The sequence below is a fragment of the Macrosteles quadrilineatus genome, unplaced genomic scaffold, assembly GCF_028750875.1.
Source record: "Macrosteles quadrilineatus isolate MER2022 unplaced genomic scaffold, UCM_ALF_1.0 Scaffold_7__1_contigs__length_78375512, whole genome shotgun sequence".
Lineage (NCBI taxonomy): Eukaryota > Metazoa > Arthropoda > Insecta > Hemiptera > Cicadellidae > Macrosteles > Macrosteles quadrilineatus.
Genome location: NW_026542600.1, coordinates 10983008 through 11009011, shown reverse-complemented (window position 1 = coordinate 11009011; position 26004 = coordinate 10983008). Strand labels below are relative to the sequence as shown.

General features: G+C 37.5%; 1 protein-coding gene across 1 annotated transcript in view; it reads right to left on the bottom strand.

Annotated features, from left to right (window-relative positions):
* The window catches only part of LOC128998363 (transmembrane protein 161B), a 41246-nt gene that overhangs the window by 2893 nt on the left and 12349 nt on the right, over positions 1–26004 (bottom strand). The window contains exons 6-13 of the mRNA XM_054424468.1: positions 21207–21312; positions 18676–18785; positions 16255–16371; positions 14559–14699; positions 10346–10408; positions 8401–8512; positions 4964–5060; positions 1828–1979 (exon numbers count right to left, since the gene is read on the bottom strand). Coding sequence (XP_054280443.1) covers positions 1828–1979; positions 4964–5060; positions 8401–8512; positions 10346–10408; positions 14559–14699; positions 16255–16371; positions 18676–18785; positions 21207–21312 — 898 coding nt within the window. The remainder of the gene's footprint in view (positions 1–1827; positions 1980–4963; positions 5061–8400; positions 8513–10345; positions 10409–14558; positions 14700–16254; positions 16372–18675; positions 18786–21206; positions 21313–26004) is intronic.

Below are 26004 nucleotides of genomic sequence, written 5' to 3'. Positions count from 1 at the left end.
CAGTGCAAAGAACATTTAGAAGACGCTATGGTCGACGTCCTCCATCACGGAACAGCATTCGAGCCTGGTATGACAAATTTATGTTAACTGGAAGCTTACAACATTTAAAAGGTAAAGGTAGGCCGAAAATCCAAAATAATTGATTGAAAACGTGCAACAATTATTTCTTCACGACCCTCGAAAGTCAGTTCGCTGTGCAGCATGTGAGTTAAATTTGTCAAAATTATAAGTTTATAAGACAGAGGTTTCCGATGTCCGAGAATTGAGGCAAAGAATAAATGCAGCCTTTACTAACATTACTGACGAAATGCGCCATAGAGTGTGGGCTGAATTGGACAGCCGAATTGACTATCTTTCTGCCAACAATGGCAACCATGTTGAAAATCACTAACACATATGATATCAAACAAAACTTAGGAATATTTGTGTCAGTTAAAATGTAATTAGTTTATCGTGTGATTGTTAATAAACTTTTTATAAGTAAATAAAATTGTTCAGTTTTTTTGGGACACGGTGTATTTTCAGCTTTATTGTTATACTTTCATTGTTCTATACATACAGTATTCTAGTGTCTACTGTTGCTTATATTCTGTAATTATTTTGTTATTTATCGTAATTTAAAGTCCACGTTGTATTCATCTAACATTATTATTACTGTATTATTATTGTTTTCTCAAGAGATGAAAATTAATTAATAATGTATTTAGTAAGAACTACACAATGTCCATTATATTGTAAATGGTATTGACCGTTGATATACAGTAGAACCCCAGTTAACCGAAACGGTTCCATAAAAATACAGGGCTATAATATATAAGTACAATATGTAATATGTAAACAGCGAGGCGTAGTGTCGGGCCCCTGCCTACGTCACGTATCGGTGATGTGCGACGATGACGTGTCCTTTAGATTCACCTTCCCCGTCACCACTCACTACTTCTGGCAATTCCCCATTCCCCGCCATCAGTCACTGTCACAGTTAGTTGTGCTGTTAAGGCGTTGCAGTAGTGAACCAGTTGTGATTAGCAAGTCGGTACTGTTTGCTGCCAGGTGTTTTTATTTGCAGTAGTGTACCGTAAAGTTGTGTCTGTGCAATGGCTTCAAAGCGAAAACGTGTGGTTATTTCTATTGCGGATAGATTGGCTGCTATCAAACAAGTTGAAGAGGGTTGTTCACTAAAGACAGTTGTGGCTAATTACGGAGATGGCGTGTCTACAGTCGACCAGTGAATGGGTTAAATCTAAACCTAGGTTTTTAGGGTAAGCCAAAGCCGTGAAAAATGGTAACAGGAAAACTTTGAAGACGTCAGATTTTAAGAGGGTTAACGAGGCGTTATTCATGTGGTTTAACAAACAAAGGGATAAAAGCATGCCACTAACTGGTCCCTTACTGCGAGAAAAGGCTCAAATGTTAGCAGAGTTGTTAGGTGATGAAGGGAAAAGTTTTTGTGCCAGCTCAGGTTGGTCGGATCGTTTTAAAAAGAGTTAAGGGATCCACCAACTGAACTTGTGTGGTGAGAAGTTATCTGCTGATCTACACGCAGTAGATGTTTTCAAAACAATGTTTGCAGATTACACTCAAGGCTACATTAAAGACCAGATTCACAATGCTGATGAAAAAGGCGTTAATTTTAAGATGTTTACAAACAAATTCCTAGCTTTAGCAACTGAAACAGCTGTCCCGGTCACAACAGGAAAATGGAATGAATAACACTTCACTTAGCTTTAGCTCAGTCAAAGAAAGTGTGCTAAACAGAGGACTCAAATGAATATAAATATTTAAAAGCATCAATTATCAACTATAACAATTATTCTACACAAATTTTACCTGTTTTAGTGAGTCAAGTGCCAAAGTAAACTGCTTGGCGGACTGTAGGACGGTGTGATCGTCGGGGGAAGGTACGGGGCCGAGTGTGGGGCTCACTGCGGGGCATTCTGGCTGGTCGACCTCCGTCCATAGAGCTTCCCAAGAATACTCTCCTAGAATCATAAACTGGTAAAAAAACAGAAAGTGAAAATCCCTGTACTATTTTGAATTATAGTCCAGAATAGTACATAGAGAATTGTGGATTTTTATTTTTCCCTTATTAACTTTATAATTTTTTTAAATTTGTATATGACAGAAATAAACAATTAGTTTTAAAACTCATGATGGACTAAAGTATTAAATACACGGTGGACAATTGCCAGCAAAACAGTTAAAAATTTTCAATAGAACCATTGAACCACATTTGTACTTTGTCTACTCTACTTCCACCTGATTCGTTACTTGGTGAGCTCATTTGAGTTTGAGGTGAAATTTTTGGTCAAAACAGGATATGTATTTGAAATATAATCTAATGTGTTTATTTCTGAGTAAATTTATTTGATATGATTTGAATTCAAGGAAATAGATTTTCCCTACCTCTAACACATTTACAATCCTCAAATATTAAGCAAAGTTTTATTTTTACAGAAACACAGTTTTTTAGAGTTAGCAAGTGTCGATTTGTAACATGCCTATTTTTAAAGTGGATAAATCGAGACCTTTAGTGGTCTGGCGTGAACAAAGGCATAGCCTGGAATCATTAAGGAAGGTTATAGGTTGCCAGCTAAACTACGTCGTAACCATAACAGGTTAAGATAGGTTTAATAAACTGTTGTGTTTGGGAATAAACAAATGTCGAATGTGAGTGTTTGATTCTGTAAATGAGTGAAATAAACCGTGTTTCCCCCGTTTTTTTTTTTTAGGGTGAGGAGGGAAAATGCTTTTACGCACACAGGTAGCCAGCCTGTAGTGTGAGACTCCAGCTATATAGCTTATTGACTTCCCAGCAACGTGTTATCAAGTTACTGTTTGGCTTAGTACATAGGTAATGTTTTTTGCACTGTTGCACCCACACATCGCAGCCGACAATCTGTCTCAAAGACATGAGGAAATGGGGTGTGAGTAATATAAACCAACAACTTGAATTTAAAACTGTGTGAACTGAACCAACATAACCCTAAGTAAACAAGCTCGAGCTTTTGACATTTGTGTTTGCCGAAGATGGTCCAGGGCTAGTGAGTGAGAGCGATGGTTTGCGATCCCCAGACAGGGGGTAGGATTCAGTTCCTCTTCAACACTGACATAGCTCAGTTTTTATCCTTGGCTATTGCAGTAGGCTACTGAGATCATGCTAGTTAGTTCATTGGAACTCCCAATGTCCTATTCAGGATATCCGAAGAAAAATGCCAGGATTTAAAACGGTTATTGCTTTGGTACTATTCATGATAACTAAATGATTTATACGTCAAATTGGAGATGACATAACCAAGTCTTTTTTGTAGTAAGGGGGAAAACGATGGCCTTGGCTTATGAATAAACGATTGTGCGGGGGCATGCCGTCGTTGTAAATCACACGCCTTACACAGTCACCAGTTATGACGTTTACGGCGCAACAGAAGGCACAGTGTGTTCTGTAGTTTGCTGAGTTGAAATAAGTTGGTAGTGTGCAGCGCTGGATTTGAGTTATGTATCGAGGACAGAGGTCACCGAGAGATAAAGGGATTCGCTGGTGGTTTAACCAGATTTGTGACATTGTAAGTGTTCTGAGAGGACACTAACCTGGCTGGCTAAAAACAAGTGATGAAAACATTGAAGAAATCTGACAATCCTCCATTAAAAGCCTAAAAATCCATTGAATGACAAAGCTTTTAGTTAAAAATACCTAAATCAACACTACACAATGTTATTCGTATAAGATTGAGACTTCATGTCTACTAAATTCAGTTAAGACATCAGATTAAATCCTGCCGATCGTCGTAAGCATACAGATTTGGCCAGTTATACATTCAATGACCTTGATGACAATCCAAACTCTTGGTATTTAAAACAACTTTGATCTTTTCCCTTTAATTTGACATTTAAATAGTTGAATCATCTTTAATAGTCCCCAAGCAACAGCCATTTCAAATCCTGCATTCTTTTATGGAGATCCTGTATTTAATAGATATAAGGTAATCAAGTTAATTATTGCCAGGATGTAAAATACTAGTTTTTTAATCAGTTTTACTACTTTTATCTTTTTTACTTCTGTCAATCTAACAGACTTGACAGATCAAGACAAAGCTGAGTTGACCACGGTGGTGTGTAAAACTCAGGCCGAGTCAAAGGTGAGATGGTGGCTCAGTCGGTAGCGCCATGGACTTTAGGTGCAAGGCAGCGATGCCGTGGGTTCAGATCCTGGTACCTGCCACTAATTTTAATAAGTACACTTCACCATTGTACTATACAGGATCACCCCTCGCTTTGCTGGATACGTTCCACACACAACTCTGTAGTGTATGTGGAAGGACAAATGCGTTAAACAATGTGTTAAACCAACACGTGTTAATCCAACCCTTGCAACGTAGAACAAAGGTTAGTTCACAAGTCAGTTTACGCCACACTACACTGTTTTGACGAACATCCCACACATGGATACAGTTAAAACTTAGTCCAGAATACAGCTCTGTTTGCTGCCAGCTTAAATCAAATGGGGTTTCATTACGTACTACTGTATTGTAATGAGTTTTTACTGGACACCAGCCTCTTTTAGAGGTTATGAGTAGTGATTGTTTGTCCATTAGTCGGTGAGAATATAAAAGGATTTGTACAGGTTTTTGCTATGTTCAAGTTGGTTCAGAGTAGTGTACCATAAATACGTCACTAGTCTAAAATGTTTTTACCGGACACGTATGGTAATCCTGCACTCAAATTCGTTTAGAACAAGAACAACCGCACTCGGTAAACACCTATTTTCAGGACTAGTAACGTAATATACTATTTTGTTCCTCTTTTCTCACAGCAGAAAACCTAAGTACTCTTTGACTAATGTCACCTGTTGGGTGTTGATCTTAGTGTAAATGTCCTAAAATTGTGATAATGTTTGAATATACACCTAATAAATCAACTATAGATTTGCTTAGTGTGCAGGTTAGCTGCAACAGGGGTTGTAACTTACCCAGAGTCTTGTACATGAGAGTGAGGAACAAACACATGAGCAGAGGAGAGATGTATTGAAGAGTCACAACACACATGTAATAAAACACTGCTGCTATCTGGAAAAAACATTTTTTTTATCATTGGTTGAAAACTTTCCACTACATTCAAGTATAGATTGTGGCAATTAGGATTGCATGTAGGAGGGTAGTTCGAGAGATAAAGATAACTTCCACCCACCACTCTTCCCCTATTCAGAATACTTTCATTAAAGTATACTTACAGCATTTTTTTAGATGAATGTACAAAAAACAATAGGGATGGTGAGGGGGGAAGTTTTTACAAACACAAGGCACATACCTTTTGTCACTCTAAATTATGTTATCCAAACATTTACCTTCAATGTAAATTTGTGTTATAAATAACTGCATCAAACTAAATATTTACATTGTTTTCAGCAAAGTAATATTTGTATTTATACTGGATTAAAACTTGTATTTATACTTGTAAGAAAATCTATGGGAAGGAAACTGATAACTCTTTAAACCAAATAATTTTCACAAGACAACCTTCAACCTCTATAACCTCTATAACCATTAACTGCTACTCTTGATACAATAACTGTAATAACATAGATGAGAATCTGGAGGATTTACTGTTTTGAATTGAGGCTGAGTTTTAATTTAACAATTTTCCCATAAATATAAAGGGTGTGGCAAAAAAACTTATCTATTTTCTGCAGGGCACTGTTCAGCGACAGGTCGTCTGAAGGCGGTAGGGGGTAGGCTCGTTGGAAAGCCTACACAATGCCATAATCTGCTGTCATATAAGAGTGGTCATCTGAGCAACCTGCGTTTGTTATCAGTCATTTTTAAAAGTAATGATTCAGTCATTGCAACTGAATGCGGCAGTTCCATGCATTCTTTCAATTAGGTAGACATGGAGAGGTTATGTCACAATTATCTGCATGCATAATTAGAAAAATTTTAACAGGTTAATTCAAATTTATCTTTGGGGATGAAAATGATTAAGATCAGCTCAAAATTCATGTAACGGTCAAACATGTTCAAAGCAGCCGCTTGTTTTCGCGCGGACCTACGAGGACTGTTTTCCGCATCAGCACAATCTCTACCTAATGTTTATTTGTCTGGCGTCCGATCTTACTTTGGACGGCCAGTTGGCTACTTTTTCATCACAGAAGCTGGTTTTCTAAAGTTAGTAACCCACCATATAATTGTGCTATGGGACGGAACTTCTTCATGTCAACCTAATTTGAAGAATGCTCGGAACTGCCACTGAGTTGCAATGACTGAATCATTATTTTTTTAAACGACTTGAAGACAAACGCACATTGCTCAGACAACCACTCTTCTGTGACTAGGCCTACAGATAATGGCATTGTGTAGCCTTTCCAACGAGCCTACCCCTACCACCCTCAGATGACTTGTTGCTGAACAGTGCACTGGAAAAAATATCATTTTTTTGCCGCACCCTTTATAAGGCTGTCAAAAAAATTAGGGTCTCCATCCAACTCCTTTCACAGTTAAATGAGTTAGTTCAAATCTGAGAGACTGTAGTGTTCTTTACTTCATCCTTTATGCTTCATATGGAGTGATTAATCTTGTCTTAATAGCTGAAAAGAAGGAAAATCTACACACCCGCCAAGTATGAATTACTTTCTGATTTTAAGTTTCCGAGGGATTGGGTCAACCCACATAGAAATCTGATGCCAATTCACAGCTGTATATGCAGGAAAGAGATTAGCCGTAGGAAATGTGCATTGGTGGCTTAGAGACTTCGCAGAAGGACACACACAACAAAAAGTGGATGACAGGATTTTGTCAGTTTCCATCAAAATTATTAACTATGCTTGCTGATAGGCGGGTTTAAGACTGCTAGGTAGGTGGGTTTACCGTTGCCTTTGATCGTGTTATTGAGATGTACTCTATAACTTCAACTATCTATTGTGCAGTAATACCACAATCTGAATAAAACATTCTCTCAACTTTGGTCAATACCAAACAAGATAATGAGAAAAGCCGAAGCCGGCCTACACCGTGCAAAACGTTGTACACATTGTGCAAATGTTTACCATCACTGCTGAACTGTCTCTACCTCCACAGCTTAATTTACGATGACTGGCAACAGACTTCAATAGCGGTTGACGCCTAAGACCAAGAAAGTTTAATTACAGAACATTGTACTTGGCGGGAGAGTTGAAGTTGTCTCAATCATTTTCAAAACTTTTACAAGACTAATTGTCTCATAAGGGTGGGATCCACTTAGAATGATAGTGGATGAAGGTGTGAAGATGGTTTTGGTCTCATAATGGAACTAGTTGCCTAGGGTGCGACGTGACCTTGATAGAGACCAAGCTTATATCTCTTCTTAATCATAATCTGGTTTAATATACAGACCTTAAATCATACACCAGATTATTTAGCAATAAGGATGAAGAAATGGATACACAGCTTACTCAAAGAGTGTTTCAACATCTGTTAAGTCTAACACTATTGGTCTAATGCTTTTATCAGAGAACAATTTAACACGTTCACTGTATTCTGATTAAAGCACCGTTTAACTATTGTTAGCAACATATTGTTACAAACCAATGTGAGGTTAGCCACTGCCGTGAGACGTTATTTTGCTTGCCGCTTATTGTCCCAATGTTATAATTAGTTTTTTGATCCGACTATTTTATTGGTGGTAGGGACGGTTACAAATTAAAGTGGTTTAAATACCTGTAATGTCGACAATCCCAAGTGGTTGTGAAACAACTAGTTTCGGCTCAAAACGGAGCCATCTTCAGGTTTTCCAAGGACATTATCACTTCTTCCGAATGTCGTCAAAGTTCACAAATAATTTACATACATTCAAAACATTTAAAAACACGTAACACGCATGCCTAGGCCTAGCTTTAACGACGTGACCGGCGGGAGTTTACGTCTAGACTACCGGGCACTATGGTCGGTGCGTCTTATCAGTAACAGGTTGTTTGTGGGTATCATTCTTCTCCCTCTCCCTTTCCATTATTTCTATTGTAGTGTTGGTCACGTCGTTAAAGCCGGCCACTGCGCAGCCGCATTGAATGTGTTAAGCCGCAATACAAGTGGCAAGGGGTGAGTACTACTGAATACCGTCCAGTGCTGCCCCATGCATTCATGGTAAGAATTACTTGTCCAACTACCTGATCTTCATTACCTTCATTATTATGATCTTTTTTGCATACTATCAACTGCGTAACTCTTTCTTAGGCGAGTTTGGTTATGTATCCATTCCTTTATGTATTCCTGAGCAAGTGTTTTCACTGTGTTTTTTTGTCACTGTAAATGTAACGCTGAGAGATAAATATTTCTTACCTTTTTCTATAAATTGCCAAATCATAAAGTATAATTGCAATTGGACTGCCCAAATGAAAAACAATGAAACTTTACCCATTGAGATTAAGGATTACAATACCTTTTTCTGGAGTTCAACGTTAGTGATTCGTCCAGCTTCCTTCTTCTGCTCCTGCACTCGGTGGTAGGCCATGTTGAGATAAGCTTGAAGATAAACAGGCATGACTGCAACTCTGAAATAACCATAATGTGGTTTACATTAAGGAAATTACAAAGGGAGTCTGAAAATTAGGATTTCACCGAGCTCCTTTCGCGATTAAGCGAGTTAGATCAAGGTACCAGTGCTATGTGTACTTCATATACGAACATCCCAGCCATTTTACACTCTTAAGTTGTCTGAAGAGATCATCGCAGAGCGGAGATCACTGGGCATTGATTGCAGAGCCCATTTTCCAAGAACGTGTATATTATGTACAACAGTTGGTTGCTGATTATGCTACTGCAGTGTACAGTCTAACCTTGATATAACGAACCTCGATATAACAAATTCCTTCATATAACAAACTGTACATAACAAACAAACCATATAAACGACCTTCATTTAACAAATTTTGGATGATCCCAGCTAAAATAATACACTTCAATATAACAAATTTATCGTTGTCAGAACCTATACATAGTAAATTTAACCTCTACTTAACAAATTGTCTGCATATTTACCTCGATATAACGAACCCCACCCCCCATTATTGTTTTTGAAAAATCCATTTCGACCATTTCTTTATCAAATTAAATGGAAAGGTGGCGTCTATTGGCATCAACGCTAGCGCTAACATTTTGCTAACAGTCTGCTCCGTTTTAACACATCTCTGTCTGCTGTCGCTGCGTGCTATGTTGCAACTGAGAACTGATTTCATTCACTGAAGGAGCAGGGAGGACTGATGACAACGTAATGTTAAGTAAGCTGTGATTGGGTGATAAGTAACTATGGTGACTTTGACTTGTGAAATTGTTGGATGAAGAGAAACCTAAGAAAGAATAGAAGAACAAAAGCAAAGAGCAACATCGTTATCTAAACAGTCCTTTTACAAGTGTTTTTTTTTATTATCTTTAAGTTTTTTTTTTTTACTATCTACATTAGACCCTCTAACCGAGCCTATTGGGACCAGAGCTCCTGGAAAACTCAAAAGTTCGATTAAAATGAGCAATCCCTAAAGATTAAAAAAAATTAAGTGCTATTCATTTGATATTATATCATCATAATTCTGAAGTTGTGCATACGTTATTTACAGAATAAACTACACTTATCCCCTTTTTTCTTCAGTATTGATGACTGAAAAGTCACAAATAAACCCAAAACACGGTAAAGTCAAATACTTTCAGTGGACTAAATTATATTTGTAGGCAGGAGCCAATAAAAATTGTTATTTTATTACCTTTAGTAATATTAATTTATGCTCCCCAAACCCATCGTAATACAGTACAAACTTTATTGTAGAAATTAAAGATATACAAGCTGCCATTTCATTACGAGACAGGATGTTTATTTATAGCCTGTAAATCCTGTAGAGTTTAGTTTATTCTTCACATCGCTGAGCGTGGGTGGAAATGCCGAGAGTCCTAGAAAGCGGCAGTTAAACCGAACTGCTGCCAAAAAAAGGTCGGTTAATACAAAATGTGAAATAGAAATATTGTTAGCGGGATAATCCGTTTATCGGTTAACTTGATGTCGGTTAAGAGGGGGTCTACTGTATATGTAATTTAAAAGACTACTTAAGTAAAAAGCAATAATCTAAATCCACTCAAGCTTGAGTTAATTTCAGGTATAACTTTCCGTTGTTTGTCGAGTTACACTCACATATATTAAATTGTAATTGAAAGTTCATGTTGCTTTTGTGTGATACAGAGTTTTGGAATTTAAAAGGTTAAATAATGACCGACTTGTAAATTGAGTCCTCAAGATAAAATAAATGTAATCGCTGTTTTTCACTTGCTAACTTAGCTTATGAAAAATATAAACAGAGTATGAATGGTAAAATTGTAAAATAAAATTCCATACACCTTACCTCAGAAGCACTGTAGCAATGACTAGAACCAAACGAAGACTCTCAAAAGTAGGCACGGACATCCTGCAAAGGAAATTTACATAATAGCAAAAAATGTATATTTCATGTAACAATTACTACATCTAACATTAAGACATTTCATTATTTCAAATTATAATGTGTGGATGTGGATATCAGTGACTATTGTGATGATTAGACTTAGGCAGAAAAAGTTGTAAAGTCAATTCACATATAATTCATAGCAAAAACAATTTCCCCCAAGTTAACTCACTCGATGACTAGCAGTTTTTGCTGGAAACATGTTTTGGATACAAATTATGCCCAAAAAACTCATTCAATCTCAACATTGGGAGGGTCGTTTGATCAATTATCGTCTAAGAATCCAAGTAGTTGTAGTACTCACATTCAGTTGGTAACATGCCTATTTTGAAAGGAAAGGGTGGGGTAAAACCAGTCTTTTAGTCACCTGGCGTAATCATAGGCTTAGCCTAGGATCCCTAACTAAGGTTAAGGGTAAGAAGGAAATTAGACTAAGCGTTAACCATCTCTGGTGATAGGTATGATACACTGTTTTGCTTGGTAATAATAAACAAGTGTAGAATAGAAGTAATTTTTTTTATTTGTGTGAAACCTTATACAGTTTTATAGCTTTTTGACTCACCAGCAACGTGCATTATCAAGCTAGGGCCTAACCTAGATTAGTACTTCGATGATATTTTCTACACTTGGTAAGCTCGCGGCCTTAGGATGATAACTCGTTTCAAATACGAGGAAATGTCGAGTGAATTGTATTTACAGACAACTTTAACTTAAAACTCATTGTGGTGTGAACCAAACCAACAATAACCTCAAGTCAACATGCCCGAGCGGCGAGCGTCTGACGATTTGTTATCTGCAGACGACGGCCAGATGGCTGACTTCAGCAACCAGCTGCTTTTGAGCTAACAAATGGCTGTTTATGATCAGCTGAGCACCCTATTTGGCAAGAGAGGAGAACAAGAGGGATGATCCTGAGACGGAGCAAAATCAGTTCCTCAATCTCTTCGAGAATGTACAGTTCCTCACCAGCACCGATCGTGACTAGTTCGCTCTTAAGCCATACATTAGGTGATTTGCTCACCCGTTGATGGGCGATTAGCCTGAAATCATATCACCAGTCAAAACATATTTTTTACCCCTGCAATCAGGCAATATCAAGTGGCAATCTAAAGAGTTTGCTGATCATTCTGAAAATGGAACTTGAAGAGGTAGTTGCTGCTATCCATAACAGTATTAGTTCAGTGTTGTGTAAATGAAAATAAATAAGTAAAAAAAGTTTTGGCACAAAAAGTGGTCTAAAAAAGGCACAAGTTTAGTGACATATCCCCTTTTAGGACAGAAAAAAATCCAGACGATTACAAAAAACTACCGTCACCTCCTAAGTTTAGTAGAGCCTTTCATGAAGGAAGTGACTTGCCTAATGCAGCCAATCAGCGCAAAAGAACGCCTGTAAGTTGTCTACTGGAATTTCTTCACAGAGATGGGAAAAATAATTCCAGAAACTTGTGATGCCATTGTGAATGTGGGCACAAAGCCTTTGAATTGCCGGTGAATTGGTCAATCCACCAGGGAAAATCGAGCAACCAGGAAGTCGCCAGACGATGTCAAATTCACCAGCAATCCGATGGAAACACCCTCATACATTGAGCAATATTTAGACAATATGGTCGCCGACAATAAAATAATCGTCGACAAGCAAGCTAGTTAGATAGCAGGCTTTAGTTATCGTGGTAGTTAGTTCATTGGTGAAGCGTAGTTAACTTGTGTGAACTTCCAATATTATATTGTCAGTCTTACATGGGATAGATGTAAGGTAAGCCAAGTTAATTATTGTCAGGGTAAAAGATACTAGTTGATAAATTGGTTTAATAAACTTGCAAATGTGGGTTTTAATATATTTTATATTTTCACTCCTGTAAAACAAATGGACTCAGGCAACGCTGAGATTATATGATGGTGTGCTAAGCCCATAATGAGTCGATATTTGAGGCCAATTTACTTTTTTCCATTTTAATAAGACCAACACAATTTTATCTAATCAAGAAACTGTTTTAATAGTAGGCTGTAATATCTACTATGGTTAGTTGTGGGAGGCAAGCATGTCCCGATGGCACGTGTGGCGTTCTTGGCACTGGCCTTAGGCCAGAGTTTATTCAGTGTTTAATGGTAATGAAACCAAGAGTTAGCCATAGTGCTTTGCAATTCATGAAAACCAGAAGAAGATAAGTTGTTGTAGCCTTGACTACTTGTTGAGATAATAGTGGAGTTTGATTGCTCTGTTGGAATGATCTCCAACTATAGCTAATCAAGTTAAGTAGCAAGGCATTTTATTTTGGATCTTTCTCTCTGGCATTTAAGTTAGAGCCATGGGAGAGATGATTTATGCTTAACCTAACTAACCATATGAATTTTTATTTCATTTCTTATGATTTGTGTTGATGTTTTATGTTTATGAAGAGATTATTTTGGTAAGGGAGTGGAAAATGGAGGCTTTAGTAAATGACCTATGGTTTGAACCATGTACCGTGTGATGAACCCGAGGGACTGACAAGTCAGGCGTGTCATCAGCAGCTGCAGTAGCTTGTGGAACCTACCTGAAGTATCGATCGACAACAATGGACAGTCGACTCAACAACTCTTCAACAACTAAGTTTGAGTGTTGAACCAATCTATTGCGACAGAAGATTGACGGAGATAAATCAGCGAGCTTACCACACTTCTGGGATTGAATGATATTAACCAGAGGAACACACATCGTACTGTGGCCAGCTTTGGCTTTTCGACTGATTAAGCAGCAACAGTTGTTAAATCATAAAACAAACAATGGAGAACCAGTGTATGAACCAGTGAAGACCAGATTAGGTCAGATGAGCCCTAGCCTACTGCAAGGCAGGAGGGGCGGAATGAACCTCAGCATGTAACTGAGACAGGTCAGTTTACATGAACCCCAAGCTACAGTGGCAGTCGAAGAAAGGAGAACCCTTAGATTACTGTAATGAAATGTGTCTGTGTGATAAACCAGATTCCCCTTGTCCCACATGCAAGGAGCATGTAGAGAACATTGGGGATGGGGATTGCAACTAGAGTCAATGGACAGCCATCACGTGGCTTACTGTGGTGGAAGGGGCAGTGGCATTCCTAGAACAATGGCGGAGACCAATGGAGCTGATAACTCCCGGTTGTAATCACGACTGTAACTTGTGCCGTACTTTTCCATACTGTAAGATAAAACACCAGTTTAATAAGCCACGTTCAAGTACCACATGCTATACTGCGCTAAGATTCTGGATAGGCCTCAGTTCAGAGTTCTGGGTTGGCCTTACAGGGTTCGCGAATGGATTTTATTTTGCACACGCAGATGTCCCCATGGTCTGGATCAATATCAATTCTCACGGACCCGTCACTGCCCCATCCACCGCAGTGAGACTTGGTGGCCTTCCATGGACATTAGTCGCAATCCCAAACGCTCTGACTTTTTGTATCGACTAGAGGTTATGTTGTGTTTGAATCCCGCAACAATTAGTTTTAAGTTCAAGTTGTCAGTCTATATTACTCACACCATTTCCTTGCGTCTATGAGACATATTATTGTTTATCAAGTGTATAAAGTGTCGTCAAAGTACTAAGCCGGGTTAAGCCCTAGCTTTCGAACGTACATTGATGGTGATTTAATAAGCTATAAAACTCTGTATAAGGTTTATTTCACGCTAACACAGAATTAATAACTCCCATTCTACACTTTTTATTACCAAACCGAACAGTCTATTTTGTCAGATCATAAACAGTGATGTTACAACTAAGGTAAGTTTCCTAACCTCTAAACTTTCTTAAGACTCGTAGGCCATGTCAATGGTTAAGCCAGACAATTAAAGGTCTAGTTTTACCCCTTTCCCCTCAAAATAAGTATCTGCACATTACACATTACACTGTCTAAACAACTCCCTGGCCACCACATTATACCTGAAGAAAACTCTTCCTTAGTTGAAAATACTGTCAATGACAGTGAAATATTCTAATGTTTTGTGTATAGTAAAGTTTTGTGTCTCTTGAGTCAGTTTGGAATCTTTCTAATTCAGATAAGCCTGCTATCCTCCCAAAAATCCTATCGAACAAATTATTCATCAAATAATCCCCCATACCCTCGGATAATGGACTCTATCTGTCGTTAAACTTACAGTGGGGCAGTCATGCCTGTGAAGACTCGATGGGTAAAGTACTCCTTCGTTACTGGAGGAATCCACATCAGGACCAGGAAAAGAGGAGCGATGAAGCTGATATTGAGCAATATCCATAGCAGCCTTCGTTCACCACAGTACCTGCAACATCAATAGAGTTGGCACTAGAGTTTAAGCAGCAGAAAACAAAACAGATTAGCATTGTCTGTTAAGCCTTAAACCATTGACCACCTCCCCCTCAGCTGATTCATGAACCAAAATTGGCTGAGGTGGAAAATTGGGATGAAAATTCGGTCTCACTTGGCCAACAAAATTCAAGTAAGTTACTACTCCACCGAACTTCTGATGCTATTCTTCCATTTACCTTTGGTCTACGAGGATTTATGTATCTGAAGGTTCCTGTTCCAGCTGTTTGAGTGGTCTGGCCAACTACAAGACAACTTCTAGTCCCATCGTCTGTGACTTACTGCAGAATAGGTGTCCCTAGTCTACCTGGTACTCTACCCAACTCCGGGACTGGGCTAGTGAACTGGACCACATCCACTATGCCCTACTATACTTTGCAGCGGATCTCTACACAAGCCAATAAATCCAAGGCTAGCCTTGTATTGTATTGTATTGAGAGAGGGGTGGACTCAGGGTCCTAGCACATCAACCGAAGCTTATTGTGCATCCCCACTTGCCATACCCCCATCCGTGTCCTTGACTAGGTGCAGGAGCTTTTGCCCAATGTTAGCGTCTGATTCATCACCTGGCTGCTTTATACCAAACAGGGCCCTTCTCCTAGCCCCAAGACTGTCGCAGTCAAGGCTAGACAAAACAACTTAACTTTAACTTCAGTTCAACACTCAACCAAATTAATTTTCAGGATTTAGCCAAATCAATCATTTCTCTCAAAATTGATTTTTGTGTGCTCATGAGCAAGGACTTAAAGGTTAATCTAATTCAAAATTTAACGAGACGTTCTACAGAGCTTTATATTGACTAACCAAGTGCCAAGTGAGCTAAGCAACAACCGATGCTATGATGGGCATAGCAACTAGGGGGGTGAACCTGACTTCAGACGTGAGACCCTAAATTAGACCCTGGCCTAGACATAGGACATTTCGTTAGTTGATAATTAATCCAATGTATTTGGGATTGTAGCCTATTTTGTTGTATTGTATCCTTGATATATTTTCTTGGGTTCATAATGTTTACTAAAATGGCATAGTTTAATTGATGTTATAAGCACAGCTGTTCATTAATTGTTGCTTTACTTATAGTACAACAACGAAAGAAAATCGGGGTGGTCTTGTTGCCTCTCCCAGTATAATATATGAGGCAGTCTTAAAAATCTGTGAGATTTGATCGACAACTGATAACTCTAGGGGAAGGAGAGGAGGAAGGTATGGCATCAGTCTAGTCCTACACCATGTGCCTTTGTGCTGTAATGAGAAGTTGTATGGCCATGCATTAATTTATCATATTTGATTTTGTTTGTGTGTAACTGTATTTCACCTTGTAAATGATACCTGGCAGATTACCTGGGCAGAAAAAGGTAACTTAACCTCTTGTAGATAATTTGTGAAGTATTCCTGAAGGCAATATACAAAATATACTCTGAACTATACAAATTTTTGATTACAAAGATTTTTATTACTATTTGTAGATTGTAGGCATATCACATGTCAAACTTCATACATAATAACCATACCTGAGGGAGTCCCAGTGCATTCTAGCCACCCTCAAACCAGGGAAGGTAAAGAGAGCGCCAGTAAGAGCACACCATACAGCCAGACATAGCTTTAACATCAACTTGGAGGCTGGACCCCTGCAAACAACAGAGTTCAAGTATAGAAGGGTTCCAAAATTCCCTCACCGCAACAAACCTGCAGACTAAGTGAATTTGCATTATTGCTTGGATGGATTATCACTATAAATTTCCTTACATGTCAAATTTATTTCTTATTTGAGTAAGATTGAGTAAGATGAGGATGTAGGTTTGCTGCTACAGGGAAGGTAATAAAGTGTGTTTTTTTATGAAATGCAATAGCTTAGTATAAAAAAGATAAATTTGATAAATTAAATCAAAATGTATCTATAAGCAAACAAAATACAAGAGTTTATTTAGGCCTATTGATAAGAATAACATAAGAATTTTAAATTTACAGTCTTTTTTAATTTTACCCATTACCATTAGACGTACAACAGTGCTTCAATGTACTAAATTGTTTGCTTTTTAAGCTCTAGAAAATAGTTTGGAAATGTTTGGGGTGGGGGGAAATGGGTAAAACCAACCATTACCCCATAAAACCCCTCGTAAAATCCCCTTCCTATAGTCCGAGCATTCTGCTTTGTGAACTTTTTTGAATAGACATAAGTTTACTGCCAATTTCATCAAAATCGGATGTTTTTACCCAAGTTATCGTGCCATCAGACACAACACTGAAACTTCAGCTGATATATGAATTTGAACTGATGGTGTTTTTGGCATCTGGGGACAAAAAAAAAAAACGTAAATCAGTCCCGGGCCTAGGTCTTACCATGAGACCTACGGTAATAGTTCACTCCCTACATGGTAAATTCGCTAAAAAATATTAACTTTGACTGATATTAGCGTAATGTTTTTTGTAAGCCTGTAGTATGTTTTTGGAACATGGTAAATATGTATTAACGGGTTTGATTTTCAGGTTGTTTAAATACCTAGGGGGGTTTAGTACTTTTATCAGAATCCTTGTGTTTTTATTAAATTTCTTTCATGGGTCAGTAATAGAGAATGAGCAAATAGTAAGCAAAGCAATTGGTGTCATTAAAAGACTTTTATTTCAGCTTATCACAAATTACTCAACCACAAATCAACCAGAAATTAGCTCATCACCTTTGACTCAAAACAATCAGGCGAACAACTCATCTAATACATGGTTATACATCTAATGGCTGGCAAAAAAGGATGAGTTAAAATTCTCGAAGACAATGGTAATGTCAAATAAGCGAAATCATAGTAAGTGTAACCTAGACGTACATTATTGGTAAAAATGAATTATGACATGTGAACATATTGGTAATTTAGATAGTAAATAGAATTAATAATATTCACTACATGCACAGCACTGCACAAAAATTGTGTTGCTAAGGAAGAATATGGATTATCATTATAATGTAGGGTTGGATAGAAACTCAGAATGACAATACACACATTATCTAGCTTTCTAGATTTGATTTTCAAAATAATAGGTTGAGTGCCAATATTTATTCCTTAAATTATTTTTTAACTTGTCACTGGAAAAGTATTATTTTGGAATATTGCCACACCACCAATTTGATTAAAATATCATGTTGTATTTTAACACTGGATACCTAACTGTTATAAAGGATTTATTTGTTTAAGTATTTTTTTGGGCTAAGTAGCCATTCTTTAGTTGTAATAACCTGAAGGGACAAATCTGTTAATGTGTAAGAATTAGAAGACAATAGAGACCGAAGCTACGAAGAACAAAGGTCAAGACTGGATACAATACGTCCGAGATAAGAGCGAACAGTCTTCAGCAGTCCACAGGTGAGGCATGTTCATTGCTAGTACGTTTCTGCCCACATTTATAATAAGTTTTGCCTTAAGCATAGTCTCACGGGTTAAATATATGTTTAACTAGATTATCAAGTTACAACACTAACAATATACTGAAACTGCAGCCACCCTACAACAAGCTTAAAGAGTTTAGAACCAAAAATGTAGGTATGAATCTTAAAATTCAAAAATATCCAATATGTGATCAAAAAAGATGTAAGTAGACTTTTCTAACTTGAGTTTTAATTCCTGACAAGATGCTGAGCAAAGATTTGCCATCATGTGTTTCCAAACTAGGAAACGTAAAAATTAAATATTCTGTACCAATGCCTAGTATTTTGAAATTTCTAGTATTTAAGTGCCCCACGGAAACACGGATAAGGTCACAAGCACATAAACCCTTTAATGAAAAGGTTTTGTCTTGAATCAAAATAGTATATATTGTTTCCTATTTGGTCAACATAATTTCCCAACCAAGCTATATGATTGTTAAAACTATCAACGCCTTGAGGTTTTCCTATAAAATAAATAAGATATGCAAGTTATAGGTGAAGGGCACACACAGCTTACTGTGAATCCAGTCCATGGTTGTCCAGAAACTCGGCAGCGCTCTGGTTGAAGCTGGCGTACGCAGTCTCTAGGCCAGACTCTAGGTTGCGTTCATCCACTATCAGAATCATCTGTGACGGAAGAAACAAATGTAAAATATGTTGATGAAACAGACTAAGCAAGAGGGTATAGTGCTTGCCTAACAATCATATGTTTGCTGGTTTGATCTTCAACTTTAAGCCTCCACACACTGTCAAACATCCCGCCGGACCTAACCTGGTGACGGACCCAGCATCCAACCTGATGTCGGGTGTTTCCCACACACTGTCGAGCATAATGCCAAACAAGTCGGGTATTGTATCAGTTTTGAGATGTGATTCGAGACGACTGTAGCTGTTTGTGCTGGATTTTTGTGTTTGAAACATAAAAAGAAGAGAAATAAGCGGTGTTGGTCAAAGCAGTCAGTGGTTGTTAGAGGGAAACAAGTTTAGCCACATTACGCTCCTAAGATATCGTATCTCTCTTTACACGCATGTTTGTTACGATAGAGTTTACTTTCGACGTCCCTAAACGCCTTTTGGTCTCTGTACAGTTCAACGAACTCTGACCAGAATTTTGTATTATCATCAAATGACATTATGGAAAACAAAAGTGTTTACAAGTCACTTGGGGCAGGGCAATAACTTCACAACACAGCTCACTCTAACGAATATAAGCCACAACACAACTGCAAACTGTGGCTAGTCAGGCGAGCGGCTCTACAGTTTCCCACACACATTCCAACATGTCAGGCAGACGGCTTGAGTTAGGTGGTGCTACCAAACCGAGCATATGACCTGACATATCCGTCGAGCATGTCGGGTTGGAACTCACAGACTGTCGAATATGTTCAACAAGACGTTGGATCCTGACATGCTTGACCAACATGTTGGATAGTGTGTGGGGGGCTTTAGGACCCACTATCCCTGTCCCCCTCTCCCTATAAACTATTTGTGCAGCTGTCAACTTGTTTCCTGGACATGAAATTAATCTGCTATTGTTTTTCTATGATTGGTGTGATTACTGTATGATTCTGAAATTTATTTTAGTTTAGTTTCCATTGCTGTAAATTGTAGGATAGTTTTTAAGTAGTGAGTGTAAATACTAAAACAGTATGTCACCCAAACGATCCTAAAATACTTCTTCATACTACATAAGTGAACACATATAACTGTCTTTATATGAGAAAATTAGATTGCAGGTTATAATCAATAACCCATAAAAGTACTGAGGGCAAACAATAAACTGAGGCTCAGGTTCTTTAGTGATTGTTGAGACCATGTGAATCATTGAGGCTAAAAGAACTACAGTAGAACGTCGATTATCCGAATTAATGGGGATTGGGGTTGTTCGGATAACTGATTTTTCGGATAATCGGTCATTGACGGGAAAAATACGGGGAACGGGAAAGGATAGCGGCTGGCGGCAATTTGCCGATTTCGCGTCTGTGGATACAGTACAATAATATAAATTTGATTAATTATAGAGATGTGCGAGTACTTGAGATTTCGAGTTCGAGTCGAGTACGGCCTTGAAACTCAAGCTTATTTTTTAACTCGGCAGTTTCGAGTCAAGTTTGGTTTAAATTGGTAAAAAAACAATATTTGTTAAAATGTAACTTGTGTTTACATGAAATACTGGATACTATTTACAACTGTAGATTCTACAGTAATACAAATATTTTTACAGTGTAGAAATAAGCAAGAGGTAGTTGTCCTAACCTATTTTTTTAGCTGTTACAACAGAATAGGTCAACTCAAAGCAGTCGCCGGCGACTGACTGGCAATGAAAAACAATAGAAGGGAGGGAGGGGTTGTGCAATGACCTCGAAGTGAGCGGGCGTAACAACAGTGAATAAAGTAGGGGTTTGGGGGGGAAGGGGGAGGGTCAGACCTTTGAGCTATATTTAGACTTTCACCACTTAGCAGCCGTGCGGTGGCGTAGCGCTACGTCCAGTCGTGATTGGCGCGCGATTTTATTGATTTTTTCTTCTTTCTTCCTTTTGGTTAACCGACGTTTCGGATGACCGGGCTTCGGATAATCGACGTTCTACTGTAGGTGAATCCTAAAACTACCAGGTGAATAATTGGTTGTCACATCGTTAGTATGTGTCACATTGAGAAAAAGTAAGTTAAAGAAATTGCTTAATTTGTTGAAAGCTTCGGCCTGTCAGTAATATTTTACAATAAACTGACTAAAGTAATGCAAATTACAGTTTGTTGGGTTTACACGGGTTTCATGGACAATATTTCTTTTAACTTCAAACTTGGCATAATTGATAATGCAGTCAATAACAGTAAGATATCTGAAATAAGTACGTACCTAGAAGTTTGCCACTACCCGTTAGCCTTAACCAATCTAGCCTACTATCCATACGTAAACCTTAGTGCCCTTAATCAACCATTGCTCTAATACAAACTTAGGCTATTAAAAATTCAACAAAAATTCTGAGAGAATAAAATTACCATAATCCACTTAATGAAAAATACATACATTTTTTACTTATAGCTTACCATGGATACCAGCAGGTATGCAAATGCTGTAACAATCACCGTAGATCTTTCCCCAACACTTTCAGAACCTTGGAAGTACTGCACAGTTAGAATGAGAAGACTCTTACTGTGAAATGTTAAGGAAAACTAAAGGCACACACTGTTAACTGTAAAAATAAGAGGAATTTCTAACATTTTAGATGATAAAGTAATGTAAACTTTAAAGCTTCTGTAGTTCAATATCTGGTAAGTTTTACTCTTTGCAGTTTTACTCTTAGTACCTTGAGTAGAGCATCCAAAATCCAAACTTTTGGGCCAGTAGGTAGTTTAGATTATTGATTTGTTTGGATTTTCAAACATAACCTAGAAATGCCTAATAGACACATAATTAGGCCTACGGTATTAAAAATATTGTTCTAGGATACAGTAGTTTGTTTCTTGAAAAAATATGTAGAGTTTATACATTGGAAACAAACAAAACACTGACTGGCTTGGCACATTTCCCTGCCAGGCATCGACTGTTTGGCCCGCGAAATTGTAAAACATCTGTTGTCTCTGTGCTAATTCAATATTTTAAAACCCTCAGGAGCGGTTAGGATTTTTGACGTTCAGATTTTCGACGTTCGGATTTTTGATGCTCTACTGTAGTAGCTATAAGATATATTTATTTATTATTTGTTAGGTATTTTATTCAAGAACATTCATCAAAACTATCACTTTCCTTGACTCCACTTGCAACTATTTGTCGCTCCACAAAGTGTCCCTCATATTACAGCGTGCCGCAGAAACAAGTGTCGCACGGAAATGGAACCTGTCCTATTTTTGCGCCACACATGGCCACCCTAAGGCAGGGTTCACACGAGCTACATAACTAAAATTGACTAGCATTCCCGCCACCTGGTGACACAACAGTTCACACGAGCGACGAGTCCACCGACTAGATGGCAGGCCAACTTATGACAGGTAATTGAATGAGCATCAATAAACAGTTTTCAATGTTTTTTTATTTTAACTAAATTTGCATTAGAATAATGAAACTAAAGTAAGAAACCACCAATTAAACTATTGTAATAGTTTTGTTCTAAAAACCCTTTTGGTTAAAGGGATATAGGGCAATTTAAAATTATTTTTATTTTTTTAAACCTATCACTCGTTTATCAACTGATATTTTGTTTGTAATGTTGGACTTTAATACAGTTTTCCAAAAAGCTGTATGCTATTCAGACCATTGCTACTTTCCTTTTAATTAAAAACGTTATTTTAAAATTACTATGGGCTAATGAAGACCAAACAAAATATTAGATTGTTTCAATTAAATAATTATGTCGGACTGAGATACAGAGGTATAACTTAACTAAATGAAAAGTATATATTTATTAATAAAAGGTTAAATACCTGTAGTACTTGTCCGTGATCCTGTGTTTTAGGTCAGCGACCCAGGTTTCGAACCTAAAGGTTCATTTTCAAGCTGATACCATGGTTAAACTCCTTCTAAACACATAAATCCTCTTCATAACTGTGAAGAGTCGTTGAAGACACAAACATTTAACAAAATTGGCCAATTAAAATAATACTGGTACGGTAGCGTGCGTGGTGTAGCCGGCAAAAGATGAGTCATGACTGGGTACGCATACGCGTCGATGTCGGAGCGTGACGTATGTGCCCCCTCCCACTCCCGTTGTCGTCAGATCCTCGCATTACATTGACGCTGCCATCTATTATATCTATTGCTGTATTGTAGATTAAATTTGACTCGAAGGATAATTTAACATTGAGCAAATGGGTAGGACTGTTTTTAGATGATCGGTATATTTCGAACTCTTTGATGGTGTTCATATGCTTGCCTTTTCTGCAATAATGCAATACAGTAGACTCCCTCTAGTTCGGCCACCTCGGGACCGGACCACTGCCCGGACTACAAAATGGCCGCACTAACAGGATGCAGTACATTTTACATAATCAAAATACAAATAATAGTATTGCGCAATCGTGATATGTCAAGTCATTAACCTTGGTTCAGTAATAAAAACTGTGACGTTTAAAATCACGCTTACTCAAGCAAAACAAAAATTACACAACACTGTACGTACAGCAATAAATCACGTAAAGAACATAACAATAGAAAGTCTAGTACTGCAAGCTACTGCTACCGTAGTCAGCATAGGCTACTACTACATGTTGTTTTAGAACATAAGAATGTTGATAAAAACATCAGATAACTCATAAAACAGCATAAAATCATAGTACCTACTTAGTCTTAAAGATAATAACGACAGTCGTAAAATAGGATAAAGATAACAATGGATGACGTAAAACACCGCTTATTCTTTCTTCTTTGTTCTTCTATTCTGTCTTTGGTTTATCTTCATCCACACATTCAACAAGTTGCCATGGTTACTAATCAGTAATCACCCAATCACAAATTGTTGTGAGGAGATAGCAAGCGCACAGCAGACATCAGTTGTGTAAAGAGCAGACGATTGTCAGTGCAAGCGGATAGCTTGACCTTGAAGCTAACAATGACTTTTTATTTGTTTTGCTTTAATTTATTTTTGTCAAATAAACCGTCGTGTTTCAAAAACAATAATGGGGGAACCTACCACATTAAAAATTGGTCAGAAATATTTAATTATACACTGCATTTCAACATATTAGACTGAAGAAAAACTATTTATAAAATTTTCTTGGTATTTTTGAGGTTATGTAACATAGTTTTACATGGGTAATATGCAACAATTCGCCCATAGAAGCACCCGTCAACTAAACTGACATGTATTGTTTACTTCAATGGCCGGAAACTAAACATTCAAGTTGAATCCTGTTGAAGGCCATTCGCCCGTGACGATATGACTTGTCCCCCTGAGACCGGGCCGAACCATCCGGCGGCCGATCCAACCGAAGCCGAACTAGAGGGAGTCTACTGTATGTCCAGGTTGGTATTAATGTCGGTGTAATTATGGTTTGTGTCTATCAAATGATTTGCGAAGGCAGATTTAGTAGATTTTTAGGCAGGTGTTCTTTAAATCTTTGCGTAAACGAGCGAGCTGTTTGTCCAATGTAGTAACTGGGACAGTTATTGTATTTAATTTTATAAATTCCTGTCTTATCAAAATTAGCAGTGTTTTGTACAATTCGTGGTTTTAGGAGATAAGATAGTTTATTTGATGTTTTAAATGACATTTTAAAATTGTTTTTAGTCATTTCAGATTTAAGGCTATTGTTGAAAACTGTATATATTTATTGTGATTTCATTTATTTTATTAATAAAATATCAGTGGTGTACATGGAAATGAAATGGCTTCTTTTTAACTTAGGCTGAATCATATTAAAGTTATATAGTTCTGTGGTATAAATTATTACATTTATACTTGTTTATAGGACCTGTGAGTATAAATATATGCGCAACTCTGCTAAACAGAAAACAAAATATAACTACAAATCAGGAAATCACAAAAGCCTACTTTTAAAGTTTTATCCAAGCCTAATTTTTAATTAGCCTAGTGAAATATTACTTTACAGCCTAATTACCAAATTATCATGAATCTATAGCAAGATAATTTAATAAATATGTCTAAGTTTAACTTGCTCTAATCAAGAGGACAATATATTATAAGGTCAAGAAGTTACAACAAATGTGGTTAATTTGAAAGGGAAAATTGTACTTGTTGTATCTAGATCTGAAACTGAATCAATTCTTAAACTTAAATAATTCTTGGGTCAGTTAGGAAATATTAAATATTATCTTGTGGAATAACTTCTGTTGTTGGACAGTCCCTTTGTTATCTTGCTATATCAACTGAAATACTTAATCTCTGATAATACATTCCTTGCTTATTCATTCAGTGTTAATTATTTAGTTCCCTATGACCTAGATAGTTGCTTCACACATTCTTAGAAAATATAACTCTACTTTTCTCAATTTTCACAAATCAATACAAAGTTTTTTAGATTAAAAATTGGACTATACTGCAATATTTATTAGTTTGTGTTACATGTATGCAAATTTTTGTCTCCTATTTGGAATGGTCGAGGTTCAATTTAAATTATAAAATATTCCCTGAATATCAGCTACGGGTTCAACAACTTAAGAGTGGAGTTTGACCCTCGCTTCGACTCCAGGACTTCTCCTTTAGCGAGGAGGCGCCCTCAAACCTTGACCAAGAGGAATAGTAGGCCTAGAATTGACTATTAAAAAATTGCAGGACCACTCCCATCACTGAGTTAGCGGGTAAAATTGTCGCAATTGTTAGTAGTACATTGAATGTTATTGTCACGAGCATGCAGATATTGACTTGACGTTAGTGGCCGAGTGATAAAGACGTTATAATTGTCAAGCTACTATGTCAGCCACACTGTTTTAGGCCCTCTGTGCTGAATAATTGGTTAGTGAGGACAAAACTTAAGTTGCTAAGTACAAAGACCTGGTGAGAATCGGCGTAGGTTTGGTGATGATTCGTACACGATTGTTTGGTGATTTGTCTTGACTTGTTCACAATGCCCGTGTATGAGCCAGTACTACACTGGTTAATTATAGCAAATTCCCTTATCAGCCTTATAGCAGACCCTGCGATTAAACCTAGCCATTGTAAGCTATCCTGACTACATCTGTGAATATTTTACCCCTCAAGTACACATAATGTGAAGTTAAGTCAAAGGTGTCATCAAAGATCACACAAAAACCGTAGACACACGACACACTCATGAAATAATAGGCATTGAATTTGTGGTGATGTGGAGTAGTATGAGTGTAAATGAAGATACCTGGGCGCTATATACCTTCCTCTAACCACTACCAAATCACACACATTTCCTTTCGTTG